The 26,218-nt window shown below is 65.1% G+C and overlaps 3 protein-coding genes across 8 annotated transcripts; all 3 read left to right on the top strand.

Moving 5' to 3' along the window:
- The first annotated feature begins 3,195 nt into the window (after positions 1–3,195).
- GRASP (general receptor for phosphoinositides 1 associated scaffold protein) lies at positions 3,196–8,420 on the top strand. The gene is made up of 9 exons (XM_030967009.1): positions 3,196–3,326; positions 3,432–3,558; positions 5,908–5,957; positions 6,567–6,621; positions 6,891–6,993; positions 7,083–7,176; positions 7,248–7,314; positions 7,602–7,668; positions 7,755–8,420. The coding sequence occupies exons 1-9, from the start codon at positions 3,196–3,198 to the stop codon at positions 8,168–8,170; spliced, it is 1,110 nt and encodes a 369-aa protein (XP_030822869.1). The 3' UTR covers positions 8,171–8,420.
- A 3,082-nt stretch (positions 8,421–11,502) lies between these two features.
- Positions 11,503–18,597, top strand: NR4A1 (nuclear receptor subfamily 4 group A member 1). The gene is made up of 7 exons (XM_030967235.1): positions 11,503–11,614; positions 14,068–14,872; positions 15,082–15,212; positions 15,301–15,452; positions 16,284–16,486; positions 16,907–17,085; positions 17,175–18,597. The coding sequence occupies exons 2-7, from the start codon at positions 14,070–14,072 to the stop codon at positions 17,429–17,431; spliced, it is 1,725 nt and encodes a 574-aa protein (XP_030823095.1). The 5' UTR covers positions 11,503–11,614; positions 14,068–14,069; the 3' UTR covers positions 17,432–18,597.
- A 2,408-nt stretch (positions 18,598–21,005) lies between these two features.
- Positions 21,006–24,171, top strand: ATG101 (autophagy related 101). 6 transcript variants are annotated; one of them, XM_030967222.1, is made up of 3 exons: positions 21,006–21,128; positions 22,239–22,527; positions 23,352–24,171. In XM_030967222.1, exons 1-3 carry the CDS (start codon positions 21,082–21,084, stop codon positions 23,754–23,756), a joined length of 741 nt encoding a protein of 246 aa, XP_030823082.1. In that variant the 5' UTR covers positions 21,006–21,081; the 3' UTR covers positions 23,757–24,171. The 6 variants fall into 6 exon arrangements, with proteins under 6 accessions (XP_030823082.1, XP_030823083.1, XP_030823087.1 ...); XM_030967223.1 differs by having other exon boundaries at positions 21,092–21,128; positions 22,242–22,527; XM_030967227.1 differs by lacking the exon at positions 21,006–21,128 and adding an exon at positions 21,178–21,234 and having other exon boundaries at positions 22,242–22,527.
- Positions 24,172–26,218: the final 2,047 nt, after the last annotated feature.

Here is a 26,218-nt window from a genome sequence, read left to right as displayed (position 1 = left end):
ACTTGGAAGCCCTCAATGCAGGTTTAGCCCAGTTAAACCTGGACTTGCAAGCCCTCAATGCAAGTTTAGCCTAGTTAAACCTGGACTTGCAAGCCCTTAATGCAAGTTTAGCCTAGTTAAACCTGGACTTAAAAGCCCTAATGTCAGTTTACCCCAGTTAAACCTGGACTTGGAAGCCGAGAAGGTCACTTTGAAGCCCTCAATGCGGTGCCCGTTAAACCTGGACTTGGACCAAGGTGGGCACTTGCACACCCTCAGTGCAGGTTTAGCCCAGTTAACCTGCACTTGGAAGCCCTCATGTCAGTTTAGCCCAGTTAAACCTGGACTTAGAAGCCAAGGGGGACACTTGCACTCCCTCAGTGCAGGTTTAGCCTGGTTAAACCTGGACTTAAAAGCCAAGAGGGGCACTTTGAAGCCCTCAATGCAAGTTTAGCCCAGTTAAACCTGGACTTGGAAGCCAAGGGGGGCACTTGCACGCCCTCAACGCAGGTTTACCCCAGTTAAACCTGGACTTGCACGCCCTCAATGCAGGTTTAGCCCAGTTAAACTGCACTTGGAAGCCCTAAATGTCAGTTTAACCCAATTAAACCCGGATTTAGAAGCCGAGGGGTGCCCTGAGGACTCCCAGGCCGTTGGAGCAGGCCCCGGGCTGGGAGCTGGGGCAGGCAGGAGGGGCCAGGGCACAGCTCGGGCCCCCCCTTGGCTCCCCCATCCCCACAGCTCCGAACTCGCACTGAACTCGCCCCCTCCAACTGTAGCCACACTGCACCTGCCTCAGCTCCAGACCAAACAGGGCTCAGCAAAAGGTGAGGCGAGGAGGGCAACGTCCCTCCCTGCAGGATTTTAGGGGAGAAATCTTCAGGAGAGATGGGGAAAAAGCCAGCGGGAAGGAGCTAACGCTGACCATGTAGCATTCACACAGCACTTTTCTCATGCAAATCGGTGCCCGGGGGGCGCCAGTGCTTGCCGAGCTGTCGGAGCACCTGGGAATTGGCTGCCTCGCCTCCCAAAAAGTCGCGGCAGCTCTGGGGAAAAAAGGAGCAAAATCTGCATTCCAGGCAGTTCCATGCGGGATAAGGAGCGGGGGTCCATCAGCGGTACGTGGCTGCAGGACAGAACTCTTGGTACTTCTCTGCCCCTTTTTTTGATTTGTTTGGGTTTTTTGTACATTTTTCTTAGCATAGGACTGTAAGAAAATAGCCACTTAGCCACTTTACCTCTTCAGTATGCAAAATGTACATACGGTGTAAGATAGGAAATCTTTTGTTTAATATAAAACCAGGCTGTCGATTTCTGCTGTACATTATTAAAAGTTTGTTTTATTCACGTGAGGTGTTGCAATCTCAGTTCACTGGGAAGGGGTGGGAATTGCAGGGCGCAGCTCAGTCCCTCACAACTAAAATAATCTCTTGGTCCAAGACATTTTAATGTTGAATATTCCCATTTTTAGTGAATATGAAGCTTCCAACAGCCACCAAGCACTCAGGAGGTGCCACAAAGAGGTGGCAGGTGGGGTTTTCCACCCAGCTGAACTTGGGGTTCCCACTCTGGGGACAGACAGAGTAGAAAAGGTCACAGAGAATAAATAAATTTGGAGATTTGTGCCTGGAGATCCCCTCAGACCATCCCTGGGGCTGTGCTGGGTACAGTGGGCACCTCCCTGGAGCATCCCCGAGTCCCCACAGCTCCAAGGAAAGATAAATCCCACAGCAAACTACACAATCCTGTTTGCTCCCAGGGTAAACGGTGCTGCAGCGTTAATTCCTTAATTAGAGCCTCCTGCAAATGAGTTGTGAGCGGATCAAGGGGAAAATCTGCCGAGGCCTGGGGTCCCGCCGGGCTCAGACGAGGTGGGGAGGGGGAGGCACCATCTGGGCTTGTCCTTCCTCGTGCCCAGCTTTGTCTGGGGCTCCTGCTGTGGTCCCCAGGAAAATCCAACCCCATCCTGCAGGCGCGGGCAGCGCTGAGATCAGAATTTGGGGAATTTTAAAGCAAAATCTGTCTGCTCCGCCAGCAGATGGAATGGGAGAACAGTCTGGGGTGGCTGCAGCCCAGGGGCCAAGGCATGACCAAGTTTTGGGAGCAAGATGGGGTGTTCCTCATCATTCCCGGTGGTTTGGTGACTCAGGGTCGGTGGTGGCCTCAATCCCATCCTTTCCCCAGCCCTTCCAGCCCCGAGCAGCTCTGCTCCTGCAGCACATTTGTCTCCTGGTAACCCCAGGCCGGGCTGTGGGCGGGAGGTTTGGCTGGAACGCCAGCGGGGCTTGTTACGATCTTCAATTTTTTTTTTTTTTTTTGGCAAATTTTAAACAAACATTTGGGCAAAGCTCTCGACTCCGGCTGGAAAATCCCCGCTGCCTCCCGCCGGGGCGCAGCCGGAGCCGCGCGTTGTGTCCGCGGCTGCCTCCGGGAATTGTTCTTCCCTCCGTGTCCCGGCTCAGCGCGGCTCGGATCGTGCGGGAGCGGCTTCAATCCCGGGGTTTGGGGCCGCCCCTGCCCCAGCTCCTGCCCCCCATTAAATCCCAAATGCGGCTTTGGTGGCGCGGGGGGGACGCGGTGGCAGCTGGCGGGGAGCAGCAGAGCCCGGCATTGCTTCTGCTCCCGGAAACCGCCCGGTTTGTCCCCAAATCATCCCTCAGGGGATCCCTGCATCTCTCCTTGGCTCCCCACGGGGCTTCCCGTGCCATTCCCAGCAGCATCGCACCCTGCACCCTCAGGACACCGCCTCCCCCGGGTTCTACAGCCCCAAGGAACACCCGGACCCCCACTCTGGACCCCGTGGTGTCCCCGAGGATGCTCCCACTCAGGACCCTCCCTCCAGACCCCCACGCTGGACTCCCGGGGGATCCCTGTGCAGAACTTCATGAAGGATCCTCCCTCTGGAACCCCCACGGGGTCCCTGAGCAGGACCCTGCCCTGATCCCCCCCGGACCCCCGGAGGGTCACCGAGCAGGACCCCAGGTAGAACCTCCCCCCTGGACCCCCGCGGGATCCCTAAGCAGGAACCTGAATTGTTCTGTCCTGCTGGACCCCAGCCAAGGGGTTCCTACATGGGACCTACATGGGGTCCCCGAGCAGGAACCCCTCATTGGACTCCCCCCACTGTTCCTCCATGGGGTCCCTAACCAGGACCCCCCACTCGACACCCCCTCGACCCCTATGGGGTTCCCAAGCAGGACCCCCCACCTGACCCCCATGGGGTCCCCTCACACCGACCCCCCCCCGAACTCCGCGTGGTCCCGATTCGTGCCCCGTACCCGGGCGGACGCCGGCCCCAGCCGAACCCTGGGCGTGGTTTATCTCCAAAGCCGTGGTTTAACGCCCAAGTGCGTGGGTCCGGCCCCAAAAGGGGCGCGTCCCGCCGTGTCCCCACCCCCGGGGTCCATATAGCGGCTCCCGGGACGGCCCGGCCCGGCCATGACCCTGCGGCGGCGGCGGCGGCGGCGGCTCCGGCCGAAGGACGATGCGGCACCGGCCGTGGCCCCGGAGAGCCCCGGGCCCGCCGAGCTGTACCGAGCGCTGGCGGCGGCCGGCGGGACCCTGCCCCGTGTGCGCAAGGTAGGGCTGCGGGGGGAACGGGGCAACGGCCCCGGTGCCCCCGGTTGTGCACCGGGACCGCGGGCGGTAACGGGGGGAGCGGGGCTGCGCCGTGTCCCTGTCCCGCCGTGTCCCTGTCCCGCCCGGCCGCCGGGGACTGCGGGTCCGCTCCGGTGTCTCCTCCTGGGCTCTTATCGTGCCCCGGGGGCCTGCCCGAGCTTCCCTCGATTCCCCATCCCGCTCCGGCTTCCCTCGTGTCCCCATCCGCTCCTGAGCTTCCCTTGTGTCCCCATCCCGCTCCGATTTCCTCGTGTCCCCCATCCCTCCCGAGCTTCCCTCGTGTCCCCATCCCTCCCGAGCTTCCCTCGTGTCCCCATCCCGCTCCGGTGTCCCGATGGCCGCCCCCAGCCTCTTGCGCTGCCCCAGCATCACCTCACGCCTGTCCCATCCTCCCGCAGCATCTTCCCGGTGTCCCCGTCCCCGCTCGCTCCGTGCTGTCCCCCAAGCGTCACATCCTGTCCCAGATCCTGCTCACGTCCTGCCCCGGGGTTATCCCTGAACCCCCACCCTGGATTCCCCCCGAGCCCCACATCAAGGTCCCTGCTCACCTTCCCTCAGGAATCTTCCCCTGTGCCCCTTCCCAGTGTCCCCCAAACCCCACACCCTGTCCTGGCTCCTCTCCCTGTCCTGCCCTGCGGTTTTCAGGCCAGACCCCCACCCCACTGTTTGTGGCTCTGTCACTGGGACAGGAGTGACCCCATTGGGACACCCCACTGGGACAGGAGTGACCCCACAGCCCCCCTGGACTCTGTCCTGTGAGGAGGGTGAGGGATTGGCCACAGGGTACCCCAGAACTGGGGTTTGATTTAGGAAGGGTAAGGGACAGGTCCCAGAGTACCCTGGGTCTGGTTTAGGGACAGTAAGGGACCGGTACAGAGTACCCTGGGTCTGATTTAGGGACAGTAAGGGACAGAGTACCCTGGGTCTGATTTAGGGACAGTAAGGGACAGGTCCCAGAGTACCCCAGGTCTGATTTAGGGAGGGCAAGGGGCAGATCACAGGGTCTGGTTTAGGGACAGTAGGGGACAGGTCACAGAGTATCCTGAGTCTGATTTAGGGACAGTAAGGGACAGAGTGCCCTGGGGCTGATTTAGGGTAAGGGACAGGTCACAGAGTACCCCAGGGCCAATTTAGGATGGGTAAGGGACAGGTTACAGAGCTCCCCAGGTCTGGTTTGGGGACAGTAAGGGACAGGTCCCAGAGTGCCCTGAGTCTGATTTAGGGACAAGTCACAGAGTTCCCTGGGTCTGATTTAGGGAGAATAAGGGGCAGATCACAGGGTCTGGTTTAGGGATTTTAAGGGGCAGATCAAAGAGTGCCCCAGGTCTGATTTAGGGAGGGTCAAGGGGCAGGTCACAGAGTCCCCAGGTCTGGTTTAGGGACGGTAAGGGACAGGTCACAGAGCTCCCCAGGTCGGGTTTGGTGGAGCACAGGGCCCCTGAAAAGCTCCTCTGTGGTGACGCTGGGCCCGGCACCGCCCTGAGGCTCCCCCCGGCCCCGCGGTGCTTCCTGAGCGCTGTGGGAAGCGAGAGCGGAGCCGACATCCGGAGCAGAAGCGGCCCCAGGGCTGCACTGCCACAGCCCAGACACGCACGGTGGCCTGGCCAAGCAAGGCCACCACCACCAGAATGTCCCTGAGGGGTCCAGGCCGTCCCTTCCTGTCCCTGTGGTGCCGTGGGGCCCAGCGTGACAGGCGACAAGTTCCCCAGTTCTGGTGGTTTTGTGCCTGTTGGGTGCATTTGGGGAGGTCGGTCATTATCTGGTGACACCAGCAGGGCTGGTGACACCCATGTGGCAGAGCTGGTGACACCCACGTGGCAGGCAGGGCACAGAGGGAACCGCTGCCACCGAGCTGTGCCATGTGCCACCCTCAATGGGGCAGCTTTTGGTGACACTGCACTGGGGCTGCCAGAGCCCAGCAACCCCACAGGGGCATCTGGGGACAGCCCTGTCCCCTCCTGAGGGTCCTGCCAGTCCCTCCACCCTCCCACGCCTCTGCGCCTGCCACAACAGCGGCATTGTCTGGGCCGGGGTGGGGGGGTGGATTTTGCACAAAAACCCCGATTTTGTGGCCACAACAGGGCCCCTCTGTGCCGGGGCCCCTCGGAGCGCGGCGTGGGGTGGGCGCGGCGGGGCTGACGTCAAAGCGTGGGGCGAGCCCCGGCCGCTCTGAGGGGGCCTTTGAGCCCTGATCAAAGCCCTGTTATGCCCAGGGGTGCTGGCTTGGCACGGCGCTGTCCTGTCCCTGCAGGAGGTGGGGGATGTCCCCTCGGGTGTCCCCTCGGGCTCATGGCTCTTCCTTTGTCACAGGACGCGGGGTTCAAGTGGGAATCCCCCAGCCAGTCCCCGGAGGAGCACAGGTAGGGACAGGGGGCACAGGAGTGGGGCTGGGGTCCCTGTCCCAGAGGGCTGGGGCTTGGCCTTGGGGCATTTTTCCATTCTGGATGCCCTGGGAGGGCTGGAAATGAGGGGGATTTTATGGGGGAGGTGAGAGCAGCCATGGGGTCACAGCTCAGACACCCCCAGACCCTGTGGGCATCCTGCCTGGCACCCAAAGGCAAACTGGGGGCAGAGTGGGGTGAATCCCATCTCAGGCAGAGGTGTCCTGTCCTCGAGGACCCCAAAGCAGCATTTTGAGGTTTGCACAGGCAGTTTGGGGTGTGCCCTGACCCCTGTGTCCCCCAGCAGGGTGGTGATGCTGCACTGGGGCTGGGGTCCCTGTCCCAGAGGGCTGCAGCTTGGCCTTGGGGCATTTTTCCATTCTGGATACCCCGGGAGGGAAATGAGGGGGATTTTATGGGGGAGGTGGGGGCAGCCGTGGGGTCTCAGCTCCCTGGTGGGCTCAGACACCCCCAGACCAAGGCAAACTGGGGAGGGTGAACCCCATCTCAGGCACAGATGTCCTTGGGGAGCCCAAAGCAGCATTTTGAAGTCTGTTCTGGGTGTGCCCTGAGCCCTGTGTCCCCCAGGAGGGTGGTGATGCTGGAGAAGAAGGCAGAGGAGTCCTTTGGCTTCGAGATCCAGGTGGGTGCTGAGCCTGGCCCTGCTCCCCACCCCTCCTACCCGCACCTTGCTTTGCATGAGGGTATTTTTAAGCCGTCTCTGAGCTTGGGGTTATTTTTAGAGGTGACAGAGTCACCAAACCTCCCCGGGCTGTGCTGCCGGGGGGGGCACCCTGGGCTGCAGCCATCGGGGCAAACCCCCCAACCCCCCAGCAGCAATCAAACGCTGCATGGCTGCCCTTGGGGGGTCCCTGGGGGTCGGGGTGCCCCTCAGCAGAGCCCTCATTCCAGACCTACGGGCTGCACCACCAGGACAGGAACAGCGTGGAGATGTTCACCTTCGTGTGCCGCGTGCACGACGGGAGCCCGGCCGAGGCCGCGGGGCTCAAGGCCGGTGAGCACATCCTGGGGGGATCCAGGGGGGAACCCCCAGAAGACGAGAGCAGCCCCCCCTGAACCCCCCCTGTTCACCCTGTGCTCCAGGGGACACCATCACGGGCGTGAACGGGCTGAACGTGGAGGGAATCCGGCACCGGGAGATCGTGGAGATCATCAAGAGCTCAGGAAATGTTCTCCGGTGAGCTGGGGGGCTCGGGGGGGCTCAGGGGGGGCTGCAGCCCCCCAGTGCTGACAGCTGCTGACCCACAGGCTCGACACTCTCTATGGCACATCCATCAGGAGGGCTGAGCTGGAGGCACGGCTGCAGTACCTGAAGGTGAGCAGGGGCTGCCAGGGGGGCATGGGGGGCTGGGGACCCCTCAGCAGGGTCCTGGGACCCTTCAGCAGGGACCTGGGACCCCTCAGCAGGGTCCTGACCCCCCCAGCACGGTCCTGACCCCCCCAGCAGCATCCTGGGACCCCTCAGCAGGGACCTGGGACTCCTCAGCAGGGTCCTGACCCCCCCCAACAGAGTCCTGACCCCCTCAGCAGCGTCCTGGGACCCCCTCAGCAGGGTTCTCGGACCCCCTCAGCAGGGTCCTGACACCCTCACCCTCCCCACAGCAAACCCTCTACGAGAAATGGGGGGAGTTTCGCTCGCTGATGGTGCAGGAGCAGCGGCTGGTGCGGGGTGAGTGGGGGCCAGGGGGTTGCTGGGGGGGTTGGGGGCTTTGGGGCACCACCCGCCCCCCCTGACACCGCCGTGTCCCCCAGCAGGTGTGGTGGCCAAGGACCCCAGCATCTACGACACGCTGGAGTCCATCCGCTGGTGCCTGCAGGGGGAGGCACTGCCGGGGGGCTCCCGGCGGGCCAGCGGCAGCGATGACTCCCTGTACCAGACCTGCGTCTTCGCCTCCTCCAGCTCCCTGCACGGCGACAAGGACAAGGATGGGGAGGACAGCGGGGGTCCCGCGCCCCCCCCGCCGCGCCCCCGACCCGCTCTGGGTCGCAGCTCCAGCCTCAGATGTGCGGGGGGACCGGGGGCTGCGGGGAGGCTTTGGGCCCGGGCCGGGGATCCCGGGGACGGAGCCGCCGCCCCCCGCAAGAACCGGCACAGCAGCTTCCGCCAGCGGCTGCTCAAGTTCATCCCGGGGCTCAACCGGGCGCTGGAGGAGGAGGAGAGTCACCTCTAACCGCCAGGACTATTTATTTATTTATTGCAAGCGGCTTCGTTCCTTCGTGCCCTCCTATGCCTGGGGGGCTGCAGGAAGGAGATTCGGGGTTCTGGTTTGCCGTGGCGCTGAGGGACGGACGCAGCACCGAGGGACAGACGTGAGGACCCTCCTGGAGCGGCTCACGGAGCTCTGGGGAGGGGGGGGGCCCTGGGGGTCCCAGCCCTGCTCGGCCCCCCCGGGCTGTTGCAGCTCGCCAATACAGAGAAGGATTTGCAGCGATGTGTGGCTGTCACTGAGGGGGGACAGAGCCCCGTGGGGGGCTGGGGGCTGCAGCTCCCCCCCCCAGCCCCACGCTGTCCCCTTGGGGTGACACACTGATGTCACCTTGGCCGTGAGGGAGCTGCCGGGGTCCCGCCGTGTCCCCCCGCCTGCTGCAGCCCCGGTGCTTTCGGCCCCGTCCCGGCGCTGCGGGGCCCCGGCCAGGCCCTTCCTGCCCCGTTTCCTCCGGCGGCCGGCGGGAAGCGAGTCCCACCCCGAGCCCTTCCTCCTGCAAGGGACGCGGTGCCCGCGCCGGACGGGCACTGGGGTCCCCCCAAAAGCTGCCTCGCTGCCCCCCCCAGAGCCACTGAAGGAGTTGGGGGACACAAAGCACCCCCAGAGCTGGGGGATTGCTACAGCACCGGTTCCCTTGCACAGATGGAGCACCAAGAGGCCCCAGCCCTCTGCTGTGCCTCAGTTTCCCTTCTGCTCTGCCTCAGTTTCCCTTCTGCTGTGCCTCAGTTTCCCCTCTGGCCGGGCTGTCTGGGGACCCCAACTCTCCCTGTCCCCCCCAGGGGAGCCTGTAGAGATCTGGGGGTGTCTGTGTGTGCCATGGAAGGGGGATGGGGGCTCAGCCGCCCCCCTCCCCCCCCACACTCTCCTGCCTTGTCCCCGTTCCAGGACAGCTCCGTGCTGGACATTTATGGCCGGGCTCCCGCAGCCCCGGCGGCTCTCGGCGTCCCTCCCGCGTGCTGCCGGGCTCGGAGCATCCCGTTCCTGCCAGAGCCACCACGGGACCCCCCCTTGTGGCAGCTGCCACCCCACGCTGAGCTTTTTATAGCCCCGACCTGGGGCTGCGTGTGCCCGGAACGGGGCAGGTGGCCGTGGGACAGCCGGGGTCACGCGTGGCACCGCCTGGGCATGGCCGGGACACCGGGCACGCCCCGGAGCAGCCTGTCATTACCGATAAATATAGACCCGAGGCACGGAGCCAGCCGTGGGCACCCTGCACGCCCCTGCCCACCCTGGTGTGGGCATCGTGTCCCCGCTTGGGGGTCGGGGGGATCCCTGCATCCCCCTGCGCCCCCGTGGCCTTGCCAGGCTGCTCGGGCTCGGGTTTCCTCCCCCGAAGCCGCCGCAGTCCCCGCGGCCTCCGCCGGGGTACAGCTAATCCCGGCTGCGGGGGCTGCCGCTGTCACCGGCCGGTAACGCCGCCACCGAGCGAGGGATGCGCGGGGCTGCACCCCCCGCCCCGCTCCGCGCCCCCGGTGGCGCTGGGACCCCCCCGGCAGCTCCGGGCCCCTCCTGTCTGACCTGTCCCGAGGGCTCGGGGCCGTGTCCCCGCGCTGCCACCGGCTGTGGCCTCGTCGGGTCCCGCCGGGCCCGGGGGATCCCTCTGAGGGCGTCCCCGGGGCTGCCGCGGGATCCCCGAGACGTCAGTGAGCGGTGTGACGTCAGCGGGCAGGTGTGACGTCACGGAACCTCCGGCGGGGGCGGGCGACAGTGAGAAGCGGGGCCGGAGCGAGGGAACGGGGGAGAGCCCGGTCCGGGGCCGCCGCCTCCGGTACCCCCGTGCGCCCTCCGGACCCCTCTGCCGGGCTGCCCCCGGTGCTGCTCACGGAGGTTCCGTGAGGCCAGGCAAGGTCCCGGTACCAGAGGTCCCGGCAGCACTCCCGGTACCGGCTGCGGCTCCCGGGACACCGGGCACCGACCGCAGCCCCCACGGTGTGACCGTGCCGCTGCAGGGGCGCTAACGGGGGAGCGCTAACGGCGCTGTCAGCCCCGGGAGCGCCGCCAAACCGGGCACAGCCGGCCAGGTCCCCCAGATCCCCGGTTTGTCCCGGGAGTGGGAAGGGACGGTACCGAGCCGGTACCGACGGGGATCGGGAGATACCGAGGGAGTACCGGGGTGGTAGCGGGCCGGTACCGGCTGGGGACCTGCGGAGCGCTGCCGGGGGGTATCGCGGGAGGTGCTGGAGGGGTACCGGGATGGTACCGGCGGGTATTGAGGGGGTACCGGGATGGTACCGGAGGGTATCGAGGGGGTACCGGGATGGCACCGGCGGGTATTGAGGGGGTACCGGCGAGGCACCGGCGGGTATTGCGGGGTCCTGAGTCCCTTCCGTTCACCCTCCGGCCTCCCGCGGGCCCGGGCCGGCTCCGCACGGGCTGAGCTCATCTTTCCAGCCCGCGGGCGCTGTTCCCGGCGCCGGCGCCCGCCAGCAGCCGCCGCTCTTTCCATGGGCCCGGCCAGGGGCTCCCCGCGGGGACCGGGCGGGGGCGGGACCCCGCGTCATCCCCCCCGCAGCCGGCACCGAGCGGGAGGAGCCCGGGGGTACCGGTGCCGCTGAGCACCGGAGATACCCAGAGGGGCACTGGGCAGAGCGGTACCGGGGGTACGGGAGGCACCGGGGGCACACCGGGAATGGGGCAATGAAGATACCGGCACCGAGGGGACTCCAGGAATGGGGGCACCGGGGTACCGGCAATGAGGGGACACCGGGGATTCCGACACCGAGTGATGGGCATTGAGCAGAGCGGTACCGGGGGTGCGGGAGGCACCGGGGGCACACCGGGAATGGGGCACTGACGATACCGGCACCGAGGGGGCTCCGGGGATAACGGTACCGGAGATACCGGCACATAGAGGGCACCGGGAATGGGGGCAACGAGAGGTTACCGGGGGTGGGGACTGAAGTGATGCCAACACCGAGGGAGCACCGGGGGTGGGCGCACCGGAGTACCAGCAACGAGGGGACACCGGAAATACCGGCAACAAGAGAGCGCAGGCGATGGAGGCACCGGCGGACGCCAGCCCCGGTGTACCGGCGGCGAGGAGACACCGACGGGCCACCGGCGCTGGGGACACCGGGGATACCCCTGACACCGGGGCCTCCCTCCCCCCTCCGGCGGCCCCCGGAGCCCCCGGGGGGGATCGGGGGGGAAGCGAGGGGCGCCCGAGCTATTTTTAGCCGGGGCCGCGGGGGTATTTTTAGCCGGGGCCGCGGGTGCGTCAATGGAACCCCGCGTGCGTCACGGCCGCGCCCCCGCCGGGGCCGCCCCCCCCGTGCGTCACCGGCCCCGCGCCGCCCCGCGCGTCACCGAGCGCTTAAGAGAAAGTAGTGGCGGGGCCGGAGCCCGGCGGAGCCCGCGGAGCGGCCGTGGCAGGAGCGGGAACCGGAGCGCCGCCGCGCCGGCACCCGGGTACGGGCGGCACCGGGGGCACCGGGGGCACGGGGGCGGGCTGAGCGCACCGGGAGGCGCACGGAGTCCCGGTGGTGTCCCGGTGGCACCGGGGGAACGGGAGCCGTTGTGCGAGGCGGCAGAGGAGGGATTCAGATCGCGCGTGTCAGGTAGCACCGAGGGGATCCCGGTCGGGCATCCCGGTGGCACCGGGGGCTCAGCGCGGTGGGCGTCCTGCAAGGTGGATGGATGTGGGCGGGTGTCCCCGTAGCACCACGGGCAACCGGGTCGCGCGTCCCGGTGGACGCTGTGGAAGGAACTCCCGGTGTCGCCGGTGAGAGTCGGGGGTCCCGGTGGAAGGCACGGGACGGTGCGCGCTGTGCGGGGCTGCCCCTCGTGGGTATCCGGTGGCACCGGGAGGAACCGAGCCGGTGTCCCGCGTGGAGCTGGGAGGCGCGCGGGATCGGGCGTCCCGGTGACACCGGCAGGAACTGGGTCAGGAGTGCCGGTAGCACCGGGGTCGCGCACCCGGCGGGAATTGGCAGAGCGACCCCCGGCCCGGGGGTCCCGGGAAGAGCCCGACACCACCCGCTCCTCTGTGAGGAGCTGCACAGCACCGGGAGCGGCTTCTTGGGCCGTGCGGGACCGGGCTGGTTCCCCCATCGCGGCACCCCAAGCGGGATGCAGGAGATCCCCGTCCCTGGGGATCGCAGCGGGCAGAGCCGCCCCACACCGGGCATCAGCCCGGGATCCCCGAGCAGCGCGGTCACGGAACCGGGGAGGGCAGCAGCGGGGCAGGCAGGAACACGCGGGCAGCACCGGGAACGCGGAGCTGAGAGCCGGGGTGTGCGGGCAGCACCGGGAACGCGGAGCTGAGAGCCGGGGTGTGCGGGCAGCACCGGGAACGCGGAGCTGAGCGCCGGGGTGTCCGGGCAGCACCGGGAGCTGGCAGCGGAGACCGGGGTGTGCGGGCAGCCGGCCCCGTGCGGGCAAACCCCCGCTGCCCACGCGGGCCTGGCACCGCCGCTGCGGCATTACCGGGCAGCAGGTGCCGGCAGGGACGTGGGCAGCGGGAGCCACCCCCGGTGCCACCGGCTGCTCTCGCCCGCCCGCGGCTCGGGGCCCGGTGCCAGCGGCTGCCAGCCGCCCGTGCAGGCGGCAGCCTCGGGGCTGGGCACGGACGGGCAGCTGCCCTCCCAAAGCAGGAATCTGCAAACAGAGCCCGGCCGTGGGCAGAGCAGAGGCTGCTGCGGGAATCTGTGCCCGTTCCCCGGGGGGACAGGGCAGAGGGACCCCAAATTGTGTCAGCGAGTGGGTGGGAGGAAAAACGTTCGAACTGCGAGCACGGGAAGGGTCGAGGCGTTGCATCTGCCAGGGTTTTCATGCAGGCAAGGAGAACTCCCGCTGGCACGGACAGTGTCCCCTGGGGCGGGTACCCAGCACGGCCTGAGGTCCCCTGGGCTTCATTTGGGGACAGGAGGCGGCTGGGGGGGTCACTGTTCCCTCCGCACCCAGCTGGACACACACAAACTCCACCGGGAGCAGCAGCAGGGGGCTGGGGGCTGGTGCCACGCCGTGGGTGCCAGCGCTGGAGCCACGCTGGGTATTTTTAACCCCAGCTCCCGGCGGGGTGTCGGCTTTCTTGGTGCCCGAGAGAGCTGCCCAGATTTGGCTGGGGGAATCCGGGGGCTCTGGCAGCGGGGCCGTGCCAGGACGTGGCCAGGGGGCCAGCGCAGCGTGACCTTTAAAGGTCTGCAAGATGAATTACATTATCGTCTTGCCATTGGGGTCACTTCTGGCTTGGCTTTCAGCTGGACACAGGACTCTGCTTGTCTTATGTCTCACCAGATCCATGCACAGCCCCGGGGGGCTCCAGGGACAGAGGGTGGGCTCCTCTCCGCTCTCACCTGCACTGATGTTCCCAAAAAGCCCCAAAAGGGATTATGTGGGGGAAGTGGAATCCTCAAAATCCAGCTCAGCCCCAGCTCCGGCTTCCCTTGGCCAGCCCGAGGGCTTGGGAATCTGCTGGCCACATTCCTCCCTCCTTCCCTTTCGGGGGCTTTTGCTAAGCCAGCGTTTTGGGCAATGTCCTTTGCACCCATTGGCTGTGCCGTGACCTTGCCTGGGGACACCGGTGGCCGCCACCACGCTGCCAGTGGCCGTGGAGGTGCAGCTCCAGCACGAGGAGAACCCTGGGGAAGTTCTCACAGCTCCCACCCTGGCTCCATCCTCTGCCTGGATGCCGGAGGGGCTGTACTGGGTCCCCTGGATTTCTGCTGGGGGAGCCCGAGCTGTGCTCAGGGTGACACCTGGATTTGTGCTGGGGAGGCTGAGCTGGGGGAGGGTGACACCTGGATTTCTGCTGGGGTGACACCTGGGTTTCTGCTGGGGTGACACCTGGATTTATGCTGCGGTGACACCTGGGTTTCTGCTGCGGTGACACCTGGGTTTCTGACGCCCCTCTCTCCCCGCAGAGATGCCCTGCATCCAGGCCCAGTGCAGCACCACGGGCGCCGGCCCCTGCGAGCGCTGCCCGGCCGAGCTGCTCAGCCCCGAGGGCGGCCGATTCCCCATGGAAGTGGCCGGAGCCGATCTGGCGGCCGCTCCAGCCCTGCCCAGCTTCAGCACCTTCATGGAGGGCTACGCCGGCGAGTTCGACGCCTTCCTCTACCAGCTGCCAGCCAGCGGCCAGCCCAGCGCCGCCACCGCCTTCAAGCTGGAGGATTTCCAGGTGTACGGCTGCTACCCCAGCGCCTTCGGGGGGCAGCCGGACGAGACCCTGTCCTCCAGCGGCTCGGACTGCTACGGGAGCCCCTGCTCCATCCCCTCGCCCGCCACGCCCGGCTTCCAAGCCCCGCAGGCCCCAGGATGGGAGGGCTCCTTCGGGCCGTACTCACCGCTGCCGAACTACGAGGCCGGGCAGCCCTGGGCTGAGCCAGCCAAGGGCGGGGGGTCCCAGCCTCCCTTTTTCGCCTTCGGCCCCCCGGCTCCCAGCCCTGCTGGCTCCCCGGCCGCCCTCAAGGGGCAGCTCGGCCCCTCGCCCCGTGTGGACCCGCGGCTGCTGGACACGGACGCGTTTGCCCCGAGCCAGGGGGCTCCCAGGGGCTTCGCGGGGCTGCCCCTGGCTCCCAGCTCGCCGCTGCTGGAGGGGCCGGCGCTGGCGCCCAGCAAGGTGCGCAGCCCCGGGGCGGGCGAGGGGCGCTGCGCCGTCTGCGGGGACAACGCGTCGTGCCAGCACTACGGCGTGCGCACCTGCGAGGGCTGCAAGGGATTCTTCAAGGTAAGGATATTCCCACAGTGCTCTGCGGCAGCGGGAGGATGCTGAGGGGCGTCCCGGGGAGGGGCAGGGCAGGGGGCACGGCCGCCGAGCCCTCCCCGCGGACACGGAGCCGGATGCCGGGCTGGAGCGGGAGGCAGGGAGGACAGAAGGGCTTTTGTTCGGAGCTCGGCGCCCCGGGCTGAGCTCGGCCGCTCCTTCCCCACCCGCGGCGCACAGTGCAGAAGAATGCCAAGTACATCTGCCTGGCCAACAAGGACTGCCCTGTGGACAAGCGGCGCAGGAACCGCTGCCAGTTCTGCCGCTTCCAGAAGTGCCTGGCCGTCGGCATGGTCAAAGAAGGTACCCGGACCCCTCGCCTCCCCATTCCCCTCTCTGCAGCCTCTCTGGCTGCTCTGAGGACAGGCACTCACTGCAAGTCCCAACACAGTGGTCCGGACCGACAGCCTGAAGGGGAGGCGGGGCCGGCTCCCCTCCAAGCCCAAGCAGCCGCCGGATGCGTCCCCGGTCAGCCTCATCACCTCTCTGGTGCGGGCTCACATTGACTCCATCCCCAGCGCCACCAAGCTCGACTACTCCAAGGTAGGGCTGGTGCCACTCCGTGCCCTGCCCAGGGCTGTGCTGGGGCTGGATCCTGACCCATCCCAGATCCTGATGCTGTCCCCATTCCAGTTCCTCACCCATCCCCTCCCAATCCTGACCCATCCTCATCCCAGATCCTCACCCATCCCCATCCCCAGTTTCTCACCCATCCCCAGTTTCTCACCCATCCCCATCCCAGATTCTGATCCTGTCCACATCCCAGTTCCAGATCCAAACTCATCCTTGTTGCTAACCCAGCAGTCCCTGACCTGTCCCCATCCCAGATCCTGATCCCATTCCCACCCAGTTTCTCACCCATCTTCATCCCAGGTCCTGACCCATTCCATCCCAATCCTGGCCCATCCCCATCCCAATCATGACCCATCCCAGTCCTGACCCATCCCATCCCATCCCATCCCATCCCATCCCATCCCATCCCAGTTCTTCACCCATTCCCACCCCAATCCTGACCCATCCCCATCCCAGTTCCTGACCCACCCCCGTCCCAGTTCCTGACCCATTCCATCCCAATTCTGACCTATCCCCATCCCAATTCTTCACCCATCCCCATCCCAGTCCTGACCTATCCCAGTCCTGACCCATCCCATCCCAGTTCTTCACCCGTGCCCATCCCAGTCCTAACCCATCCCATCCCCATCCCAATCCTGACCCATCCCAGTCCTGACCCATGCCCATCCCATCCCATCCCATCCCATCCCATCCCATCCCATCCCATCCCAGTTCTTCACCCATTCCCAACCCAGTTCTTCACCCATCCCCATCCCAGTCCTGACCCGTGCCCACCTCACTCCTGACCCATGCCCACCGCAGTTCCAGGAGTCAGCCCCGTGCCCATTTGAGAAGGAGGACTCCGTGGACGTGCAGCAGTTCTACGACCTCCTCACCGGCTCCATGGACGTCATCCGCAAGTGGGCCGAGAAGATCCAGGGCTTCAGCGAGCTGCCCAAGGAGGACCAGGACCTCCTGCTGGAATCAGCATTCCTGGAGCTCTTCATCCTTCGCCTGGCATACCGGTGAGCCCTGGGGCAGCAGGGAGCAGGGGGGGCCCGGGGGTGACACCTGAATTTCTGATGGGGGAGCCTGATCTGGGGGGGGTGACACCTGAATTTCGGGGGTGACACCTGGATTTCTCCTGGGGGTGACACCTGGATTTCTGCTGGGGGTGACACCTGGATTTCTGCTGGGGTGACACCTGGATTTCAGGGGTGACACCTGGATTTCGGGGGTGACACCTGAGTTTCTGCTGGGGGTGACACCTGAGTTTCTGCTGGGGGTGACATCTGGATTTCGGGGATGACACCTGGATTTCTGCTGGGGTGACACCTGGATTTCTGCTGGGAGTGACACCTGGATTTCGGGGGTGACACCTGGGTTTCTGCTGGGGGTGACACCTGAGTTTCTGCTGGGGGTGACACCTGCGTTTCTGCTGGCAGCTCCAAGCCAGAGGAAGGGAAACTCATCTTCTGCAACGGCGTGGTGCTGCACCGGCAGCAGTGCGTGCGTGGCTTCGGGGAATGGATCGACGCCATCCTCGAGTTCTCCCAGAGCCTGCACCGCATGAGCGTCGATGTCCCCTCCTTCTCCTGCCTCGCCGCCCTCGTCATCATCACAGGTGAGATCCTCCCCCAGCTCCGGGCTTGTCGCTGTCCCCACCGCCGCCTGCTGTCTGTCCCTGCGGTCCCACACTGTCCGTCCCCGCAGACCGGCACGGGCTAAAGGAGCCGAAGCGGGTGGAGGAGCTGCAGAACCGCATCGTGGGCTGCCTCAAGGACCACGTGGCAGCAGCAGGAGCCGAGCCCGGCCGCTCCAGCTGCCTCTCCAAGCTGCTGGGGAAGCTGCCCGAGCTGCGCAGCCTCTGCACCCAGGGCCTCCAGCGCATCTTCTACCTCAAGCTGGAGGATCTGGTGCCGCCACCACCCATCGTCGACAAGATCTTCATGGACACTCTGCCTTTCTGAGTCCCGGGCAAGGGGCTGCCATGAGCCCCCGACCCGCCTGGGGACATCTGGGACCCGCCCTGGGCAACCCTGGTTCAGTCCAAGGATGCCTGGGAACCCCCTGGGCACCCCTGGGTCACCCCTGAGATGCCTGGAACATCCCCTGGATACCCCTAGATCAGCCCTGGGATGTTTGGGACCCTCCCTGGGTGACCCCCAGAATGCCCAAAAACCACCTGGGCATCCCTGGATCACTCCTAGGATGCCTGGAACTCCCTCCTGGGTCATCCACAGGATGCCTGGGACCCCCTGGGCACCCCTAGATCGCTCCTGGGATGCCTGGGACCACCCCTGCATCACTCAGGGATGCCTGGGATCACTCCCAGGATATCTGGAACATCCCCTGGGTACCCTAGATCAGCCCTGGGATGTTTGGGACCCTCCCTGAGTGACTCCCAGAATGCCCAAAAACCACCTGGGCATCCCTGGATCAGTCCTAGGATGCCTGGAACCCACCCTGGTCACTCCTGGATCAGTTCTGGGATGCCCAGGACATCCCTGTGGACTCCTGAGTGACCTCTGGACACCTGGGATGCCCCCAGGCCATTCCCAAGACTCCATGCTTACCCCTGGGTCACCCCCAGAACACCTGGAACCCCCTCCTGGGTCATCCACGGGATGCCTGGGACCCCCTGGGCACGCCTAGATCACTCCTGGGGTACCTGGGACCACCCCTGCATCACTCCAGGGATGCCTGAGATCCCCTGGATCACCCCCAGAACACCTGGAACCCCCTCCTGGGTCATCCACGGGATGCCTGGGACCCCCTGGGCACCCCTAGATCACTCCTGGGGTACCTGGGACCACCCCTGCATCACTCTAGGGATGCCTGGCATCACTCCCAGGGTATCTGGGTCCCCCCTCAGATGCCTGAGTCTTCTTGGGGGCACCTTTTGGGGTGCCCCACGTGCCTTCACGGCCCAGGGTGCTGCCTCCCAGCAGCACCGGTGCCGTCTTCCCCGGGGGCATCGCCAGCGCGGTGCCCTCCTCCCCTGTAAAAACGCCCCTGATGTAAATAGCGCCGGCCGGGTCCTGTACAGAGCGGGGGGCGCGGGCGAGGGGTGGCTCCGGCCCCCTCAACCTCGGCCCCTTCCCCTTTATATATATTTTTCTGGGTTTCCCTCTTTTTGGCCATTTTCTGTATATAAACTTGTACGTACAGCGAGAGCCACTGGGCGGGACCTTTGTCCCTTGTGTGTTAATGTTCCCTTTTGGTTAAAATTCGGGGTTTGGGAAGGGGGGACAGAGCAGCGGGGTTGGGGACAGCTGGGATGCTGGAGAGGGGGGAAAAGGGATGTTGGAGCTGGGGGCAGCCAGAACATCGCGGAGGGGGAGAGCCGGAGGGAACAAACCGGACACCGGAGCTGGGACAGCCGGGCTGGGGACAGTTAGAGCTGGGGACAGGAGCTGGTGACAGCCGGGCTGGGGACAGTGTAGATGTCGGAGCTGGGGGCAGCTGGGACATTTGGGCTGGATAAACACAAGACGCTGGAACCGGGGAGAAAACCAGAGCACTGGAGCTGGGACAGCCGGGGTGATGGAGCCGGGGACAGCTGGAGATCCGGAGCCGGGGGTGCCAGAGCTGGGGACAGCCGGGTCGGTGGATCTGGGGACAGCCGGGATGCCAAACCGGGGACAGCCGGGGCTCCGGAGCTGGGGGCAGCCGGGGACAGCCGGGATGCAGAAACCGGGGACAGCCGGGGACAGCCGGGGCTCCGGACCCGGGACAGCCGGGGTGCCAGACCGGGGACAACCGGGATGCAGAAACCGGGGACAGACGGGCCGGTGGATCTGGGGACAGCTGGAGCTCCGGACCTGGGATGCCAAACTCGGTGACAGCCGGGGCTCCGGAGCCGGGACAGCCGGGGTATCAAAGCCGGGGACAGCCGGGGCTCGGGAGCCGGGGACAGCCGGGATGCCAAACCCGGGGACAGCCGGGGCTCCGGAGCCTCACGTTGCCCACGGCGCTGCCCTTGAACCGTCACTCACCCCCGGCTGCCGCGGCCCCGCACCTGTCGCCCGCCTGATTTATCCTCCCCAAAATAACCGGGAAGCGTGACCGTGTCCCCCGCTCGTGTTCCTGGGGACGTGGCCGCTGGCAGGGCCAGCCCTGGCGGGGGGGTGGTGGTGGCGTTTGGGAGTTGGGGACAGAGCCGGGGGGTCCAAGGCAGGGGGTGACACGCGTGGCTGATGTGTCCCCCGCCTTGTCGCCTTCCTCCTGCCGGGCACAGCCTGGCCCCGGAGCAAACGTGAACGGGGACACCCGGAACAAGGGCCACATTGAGGCGCGGGGCCGGGGGCGCCCGCAGTGGCACAAAACAAGGGTCCCTCTGTCCCCCCCGCGCCGCCGCCCCCGCCGTGGGGACAGCGCTGACGCACGGCGGGGCCGCCAACGGGAACCGGGGCGGGGAACAGCGGAGCTGCACGGTGGGCACCGGGTTGGCACCAGCACCGGCTCGGTTGCTCTGTCCCCTCCCCACAGCTCAGAGCTGCGCTCTGCCACCTTGTCCCCATCGCTGTCCCCGTTCCCTCGGCACGGGCTGCTGCGGGAGGGACGGGGACGGTACCGGTAGGATCAAGTAAAAGCAGCTCCGTGGAACCGGCGGGCGGGCCCGGGGCTGCTCGGCACAGTGTCGGTGTGTGCCCGGCCCCCGCGCGGTGACACGCCACGGACACATTCCTGCTGCGACTGGCACCGAGCCATGTGTCCCCATGGCAGTGTGCCCGATCAGTGCCCCAAATGACCATGTCCCCATTCCTTGTGTCCCCATGTCCGTCCATCCCCTGTTCCTGTGTCCCCCAAGTCCCCCCCATCCCTGCTCCCGCTGCATCCCATATCCGCGTGTCCCCATGTCCATCCCTATCCCCATAACCAGCCATCTCACTGTCCCTTTGTCCCCCTAGTCTTCATGTCCCTTTATCCCCCTGTGTCACGCTGTCCCTTGTGTCCATCTGTCCTTGTGTTCCCCCTTTCTTCATTTCTCCTGCTGTCCCATATCCTTTTGTCCCTTCATATCCAGGTGTCCCCCTGTGGTCCCCACGGGCTCTGTCCGTGCTGTCTGTCCCGTGTCCCCACGCGTGTCCCCCCCGTTGTCGCCTTGTCCCCACAGGGGTCAGACTGTCCCTTTGTCCTCCTAGTCTTCATGTCCCTTTATCCAGTATCCCCCCGTGTCCCCATACCCCGTGTCACGCTGTCCCTTGTGTCCATCTGTCCCCTTGTGGTCTCCACGGGTCCCGTCTGTCCGGTGTCCCCACGCGTGTCCCCCGCGTTGTCGCTTTGTCCCCGCCGGGGTCAGCGGGGGACACCGGCCCCGCTGCAGTACCGCCGCCGGGGAGCCTCCAGCACAGGGGGCGCAGTGGAGCCGCCGAGCCGCTCTGGGCTACGGCGTTGCAGCTCTATGACTCCTTCGGAACGAACCAAGCAGCGGAGAGGGGAATCCCCAGACTCCGAACGGCGAATCCACCTCCGATGACACCGCGAGGGCTGGAACGGCGCCGAAAGGGAAAAATATTAACGGAATCAAGTTTAGAGTGATGAAACACGGTGGTCATGGCTGGAAGGGTGGCTACAGTGGTCGGTGGTGTATTCTGATCCCCCCCGCGCAGATGGGATGATCCACTTCCCTCCTCCGTGCCGTCAGATGGTCGGGCCCGGGCGGTGAGTGGGGAGTGGGGCCGGGCCGGGGGTGAGGGGGCCCAGGGACCGAGGGGGGACCGCGGCCACAAACCGGGAGGGAGCCTGAGGCGCTCTGTGAGAGACTGAGGTGGGCTCGGGCCGGGACGTCTGGGCCTGTGTGGTGTTTTGGGGGGCCCAACCGGGAACCCCCAGCCCCCTTTGAGGTGAGGGTGGGCACACCCGGGTCCCTCAGGGGTATTGGATCCCTGAGGGGACCTGACCAGGACATTCGGGTGCCTCAGGGGTATTGGATCCCTGAAGGGACCTGAGCAGGACATTTGGGTCCCTCAGGTGTATTGGATCCATGAAGGGACCTGAGCAGGACATTTGGGTCCCTCAGGGGACCTGACCAGGACACCCAGGTCCCTCAGGGGTATTGGATCCCTGAGGGGACCTGAGCAGGACATTTGGGTCCTTGTGGGATATTGAGGGGCCTGTACTGGGACCACGAGTCCCACTCTGGGTGGGTGGGCACGTACTGGGACCCACCCTGGGGTGTGAGCAGACCGGACCGGGATATTTGTCCTGCGACACCTGGATCCCTTTGGGGCACTCAGTCCTGAACCCCCCTGAGCTTCTGTGAGGTGTGTGGGAAGGCTCTTATCTGTGGGATGTGGGGATTTCAACCAACCCCATCTCTGTGGGGCTACGGGGCAGCCTGTACCGAGTGTCCGGTGTTTTTGTTCCAAATCAGGACATTGGGGCTATTGTACCGAGTGTGCCTGGATGTTTTTGGCATGTGGGGGACTCAAATCAGGACATCTGGGGCTATGGAGGATCTGTACCGAGTGTGCCTGGATGTTTTTGGCATGTGGGGGAGTCAAATCAGGACATCTGGGGCAATGGAGGATCTGTACCGAGTGTGCCTGGATGTTTTTGGCATGTGGGGGACTCAAATCAGGACATCTGGGGCTATGGAGGATCTGTACCGAGTGTGCCTGGATCTTTTTGGCATGTGGGGGATTCAAATCAGGACATCTGGGTGGGTCCCTGTGGGGTACCAGGACACCAGCACACAGGCGGGTGGCAGAGGGGCTGTCACCCAAGCCTGGCTGCATCCAACACCCCCGTGCCACCCTCGTGTCCCCTCAGCAGCCGCTGCTGTGGCCCCTCCAGCGCCGGCCCCGCCATGAACTGCCGCGCCGAGGTGCTGGAGGTGTCGGTGGAGGGCAGGCAGGTGGAGGAGGCCATGCTGGCCGTGCTCCACACCGTCCTGCTGCACCGCAGCACCGGCAAGTTCCACTACAAGAAGGAGGGCACCTACTCCATTGGCACCGTGGGCACCCAGGATGTGGATTGCGACTTCATCGACTTCGCCTACGTGCGCGTCTCCTCCGAGGAGCTCGACCGGGCTCTCCGCAAGGCTGTGGGGGAGTTCAAAGTAAGAGGGGAAAATGGGGAGCATGGAAAGTGTTAAAGGGAAGCCACGCATCTGCAAGGGTCCCCTGGGATGGAGCAGGGGGCTCGTGTGGGTTGGATTAAAAGGAGCAGCTGAGTGTAGGGGGATACAGTATGGGTAAATGAAGGTGGTATAGAGTGTAATCTTATCCCCTAAAGAGTTGTAGCTGAACCAATTACTAAAAGATTAGGAGCAGGCCTGATGTTAACAGGCCACACCTGTAGCCAGTAAGAACAAGTGGATTGGTGGGATCTGGAGTCAGATGATTACTGCAAGGACCAGGAACAGTCAGTGGGTACAGGAACTGCTTACAGAAAACATCGAGGTGGCACGAAACTCTGAGGGTATGGAATCCTTGCACTATAATGATAACAGAACTCTTGATATATAAGACAACAGCTGAGGGCTGGAGGGGACTGAGAGGAGACTCATCAGCTTCATCCCCAGGGCAGCTCTGGTCTCTGCTCCCTGGGCAGTGCCAGGACTGAGGGGATGGATAGGGCTGTGGCAGGGAAGGGGTAGGATGGATATTGGGAAAAGCTCCTTCCCCCACAGGGTGATTGGGCTCTGGAAGAGCTCCCCAGGATTTGGTCACAGCCCCAAGGCTGCCAGAGCTCCAGGAGTGTTTGGACACCGCTCTCAGGCACAGGGTGGCATTGTTGGGGTGTGCTGTGCAGGGCCAGGGGTGGGTCTGGATGATCCTTGGGGGTCTCTTCCAGCTCTGTGATTCTGTAAAACCCAGTGGGATGTGCCTGGGGAGGGGTTGTCAGTCCCTGGTCCCCCGTGACCCCCGTGCTGTCCCACAGGACGCGCTGCGCAGCTCCGGCTCCGACGGCATGGGGCAGATCTCCCTGGAGTTCTACCAGAAGAAGAAATCACGGTGGCCCTTCTCAGACGAGTGCATTCCCTGGGAGCTGTGGACCATCAAGGTGAACGTGGTGAACCTGGCCAACGAGCAGGAGCGGCAGATCTGCCGCGAGAAGGTGGGGGAGAAGCTCTGCGAGAAGATCATCAACATCGTGGAGGTGATGAACCGCCACGAGTACCTGCCCAAGATGCCCACCCAGTCCGAGGTGGACAATGTCTTTGACACCAGCCTGAAGGACGTGCAGCCCTACCTGTACAAGATCTCCTACCAGATCACGGACTCCCTGGGCACCTCGGTCACCACCACCATGCGCCGGCTCATCAAGGACACGCTGGCGCTGTAGGGCTGGTGTCACCCAGGCATGGTCACCGTGACACTTTTGGGGCAGTGACTCTGCTTGGATCCCCTCCTTCACCTCCAGAAAGCTTCTGGGAGGAGCTTGGCTTGGCCTAGCCTGTAATTTGGGGTTGCTGCTCCTTGGTTTTGTCCATCCTGGAGAACTGGCTCAGTGGCTCCGGCCTGGCTGATGACCGGGGTGAGTCCTCAGGGCATGGGTGGCACCAGCCCTGAGTGGTGCTGGGGCCTGGCAGAGGGTGCTGGGGGTCAGGGTGACACCCCACCCCACCCCTCTGCAGCACACTTGGTGCCACACAGCCAGTGCTGGCCGTGTCCCTTATCACCACCTGTCCCCAGTGTCACTCCTGTCCCTGGGGGACCAGAGCTGCCCCAAAAATAAAGAATTTCTGCTTTCACACAGAGCCTGGTCACATCCTGGCTGTGGGGGCCATGGGAGGGGGGAATGGATGCTGAGGCTGAGCTGGTGGTGCCTATCACATCCAAAACCAAGGGGCTGAGCTGGGGGGTCCCCAGTGTAATGGGGCTGAGCTGGGAGACCCCAGTGTAATGGGGCTGAGCTGGGGGGTCCCCATTGCACCCCTGTGCTGTGGGGCTGAGCCAGGGGTCCCCAGTGTAATGGGGCTGAGCTGGGGGACCCCAGTGCGTGTGGGGCTGAGGTGGGGACCCTAGTGCTGTGAAGCTGATCGGGGGGTCCCCATGGCACACACACCATGGGGCTGAGCTGGGGGACCCCAGTGTAATGGGGCTGAGGTGGGGGACCCCAGTGCTGTGGGACTGAGCTGGGGGTCCCCATGGCACAGTCACACCATGGGAGCTGAACTGGGGGACCCCAGTGCTGTGGGGCTGAGCTGGGGGGTCCCCATTGCACCCCTGTGCTGTGGGGCTGAGCGGGGGTCCCCATGGCACACTCACACCATGGGAGCTGAGCTGGGGGACCCCAGTGCTGTGGGGCTGAGCTGGGGGTCCCCATAGCCATGGTGTTGCCATTGCACCCCAGTGCTGTGGGGCTGAGTGCCTGCAGTGGGGACAGGCAGAATGGGGAGCCCCAACTGCCCCCCAGGGCATCTCAGGAGGGGGCTGGGGTGACTCCCCCTTCCCCTGCAGGACTCTGCACCCCGCCAGGGGGGCTCCAGGGCAGAGCAAAGCTGCTGCCCCTTGCCGGGGGGGGCACCCAGCGCCAGTGAGCGTGAGGGGGGCTGTGGAGGGAGGATCAGACAGTTCTTGACATCACTTAAACCCTCCCGTCTGTCACCGCCACACTCGGCTCCGGGGGAGGAAGACGAGGAGGAGGAGGAGGAGGGGGGACATGAACGCTACCCGTGAGGACACGGGGGTGAGCGAGGCTGCCCAGATCGCCGTGGTCCTGGTGCTCTGCCTCGCCGTCACCTTCGCCATCCTCTTCCTCGGCTGCAACCTGCTCCTGCAGGCCGAGAGCCTGGCAGCGCCCGCGGCGCAGGGCGAGCGGCGCCTGTCCGAGCCTGACGGTGCCACCGAGGGCACGTAGGGAGCGGCCGGAGCCTCACGGATGGACAGATGGACGGCCGGGCACGGCTGGGTGCGGATGGACAGATGGACAGCTGGGTGAGGATGGACAGCAGGGTCCTTGCCTGTAGCACCTCCGAAGGTGTGGAATGGCACTGGGGGCTTGTGTGGGTGGATGTCACAGAGCTCATGTAGGGACTGGGCAATGAGCCCAATGGATGGACAGATGGACACAGATCAACATGGATGGACATGGCTGGGCAGCAGCAGCGTCCTTGGCTGCAGCACCTCCAGTGACCCTCGGGAATGGAGTGGGATGTGCACTGGGATCCTGCCCTGAGCGGCAGATGGATGGATGGACAGATGGACGTGGATGGACATGGCTGGACAGCAGCAGCGTCCTTGGCTGCAGCATCTCCAGTGACCCTCGGGAACAGGATGTGCACTGAGATCCTGCCCTGAGCACTGGGGACTCGAGTGCCTGGATGTCACTGAGGGCAGGTGGGACCTGCCTAAGCCTGGAGGACGGACGGATGGATGGATGGATGGACAGATGGATACAGCCAGACAGCAGCATCTCTGCCCACAGCATCTCCGAGGGTCCCCCAGGACGGAGCAGGGGGTTTGTGTGGTGGATTAAAAGGTCCCAGGTCAGCAGCACTGGGGAGGGCTGAGGCCGGGCCAGATCCCACCCTGGGTGTGGCTGTGCTGGTAATCCCCCCAAGAGGATTAAGAGAAACTTTTATTCCCTGTTTCAGGGCTAATCCCTGGCCTGGTGGGGCTCAGCGAGGGAGGCCAGGCCCTTGTGCTGCTGCTGAGGGTTGGGGGTCACATCCTGCCCCTCCCAGCACCCCCATAGCCACCCCCACAAGCCCTTTTTGCCATCCTGCCCCTCCAATCCCTTGGGACCTCATCCTGCTCCCCCTGCAGCCCCTCCCAGCCTCCAATCTGTTCCCAGTCCCCCAT

Source organism: Camarhynchus parvulus, chromosome 29, assembly GCF_901933205.1.
Source record: "Camarhynchus parvulus chromosome 29, STF_HiC, whole genome shotgun sequence".
In the NCBI taxonomy this organism is placed as follows: domain Eukaryota; kingdom Metazoa; phylum Chordata; class Aves; order Passeriformes; family Thraupidae; genus Camarhynchus; species Camarhynchus parvulus.
Note: the sequence above shows the minus strand (reverse complement) of the source record. Positions and strands in the feature narration are given on the sequence as shown.

What these genes read in the sequence shown, in the direction of transcription:
- GRASP (XM_030967009.1), top strand. Translation starts at nt 3,196, where the DNA reads ATGGGGTCCCCTCACACCGACCCCCCCCCGAACTCCGCGTGGTCCCGA. An exon ending in CAGTCCCCGGAGGAGCACAG is followed by an intron (nt 5,958 to 6,566) that starts GTAGGGACAGGG and finishes TGTGTCCCCCAG; the next exon opens with GAGGGTGGTGATGCTGGAGA. An exon ending in CCTTTGGCTTCGAGATCCAG is followed by an intron (nt 6,622 to 6,890) that starts GTGGGTGCTGAG and finishes CCCTCATTCCAG; the next exon opens with ACCTACGGGCTGCACCACCA.
- NR4A1 (XM_030967235.1), top strand. Translation starts at nt 14,070, where the DNA reads ATGCCCTGCATCCAGGCCCAGTGCAGCACCACGGGCGCCGGCCCCTGC. An exon ending in CGTCGGCATGGTCAAAGAAG is followed by an intron (nt 15,213 to 15,300) that starts GTACCCGGACCC and finishes GTCCCAACACAG; the next exon opens with TGGTCCGGACCGACAGCCTG. An exon ending in CCAAGCTCGACTACTCCAAG is followed by an intron (nt 15,453 to 16,283) that starts GTAGGGCTGGTG and finishes TGCCCACCGCAG; the next exon opens with TTCCAGGAGTCAGCCCCGTG.
- ATG101 (XM_030967222.1), top strand. Translation starts at nt 21,082, where the DNA reads ATGATCCACTTCCCTCCTCCGTGCCGTCAGATGGTCGGGCCCGGGCG. An exon ending in CAGATGGTCGGGCCCGGGCG is followed by an intron (nt 21,129 to 22,238) that starts GTGAGTGGGGAG and finishes GTGTCCCCTCAG; the next exon opens with CAGCCGCTGCTGTGGCCCCT. An exon ending in AGGCTGTGGGGGAGTTCAAA is followed by an intron (nt 22,528 to 23,351) that starts GTAAGAGGGGAA and finishes GCTGTCCCACAG; the next exon opens with GACGCGCTGCGCAGCTCCGG.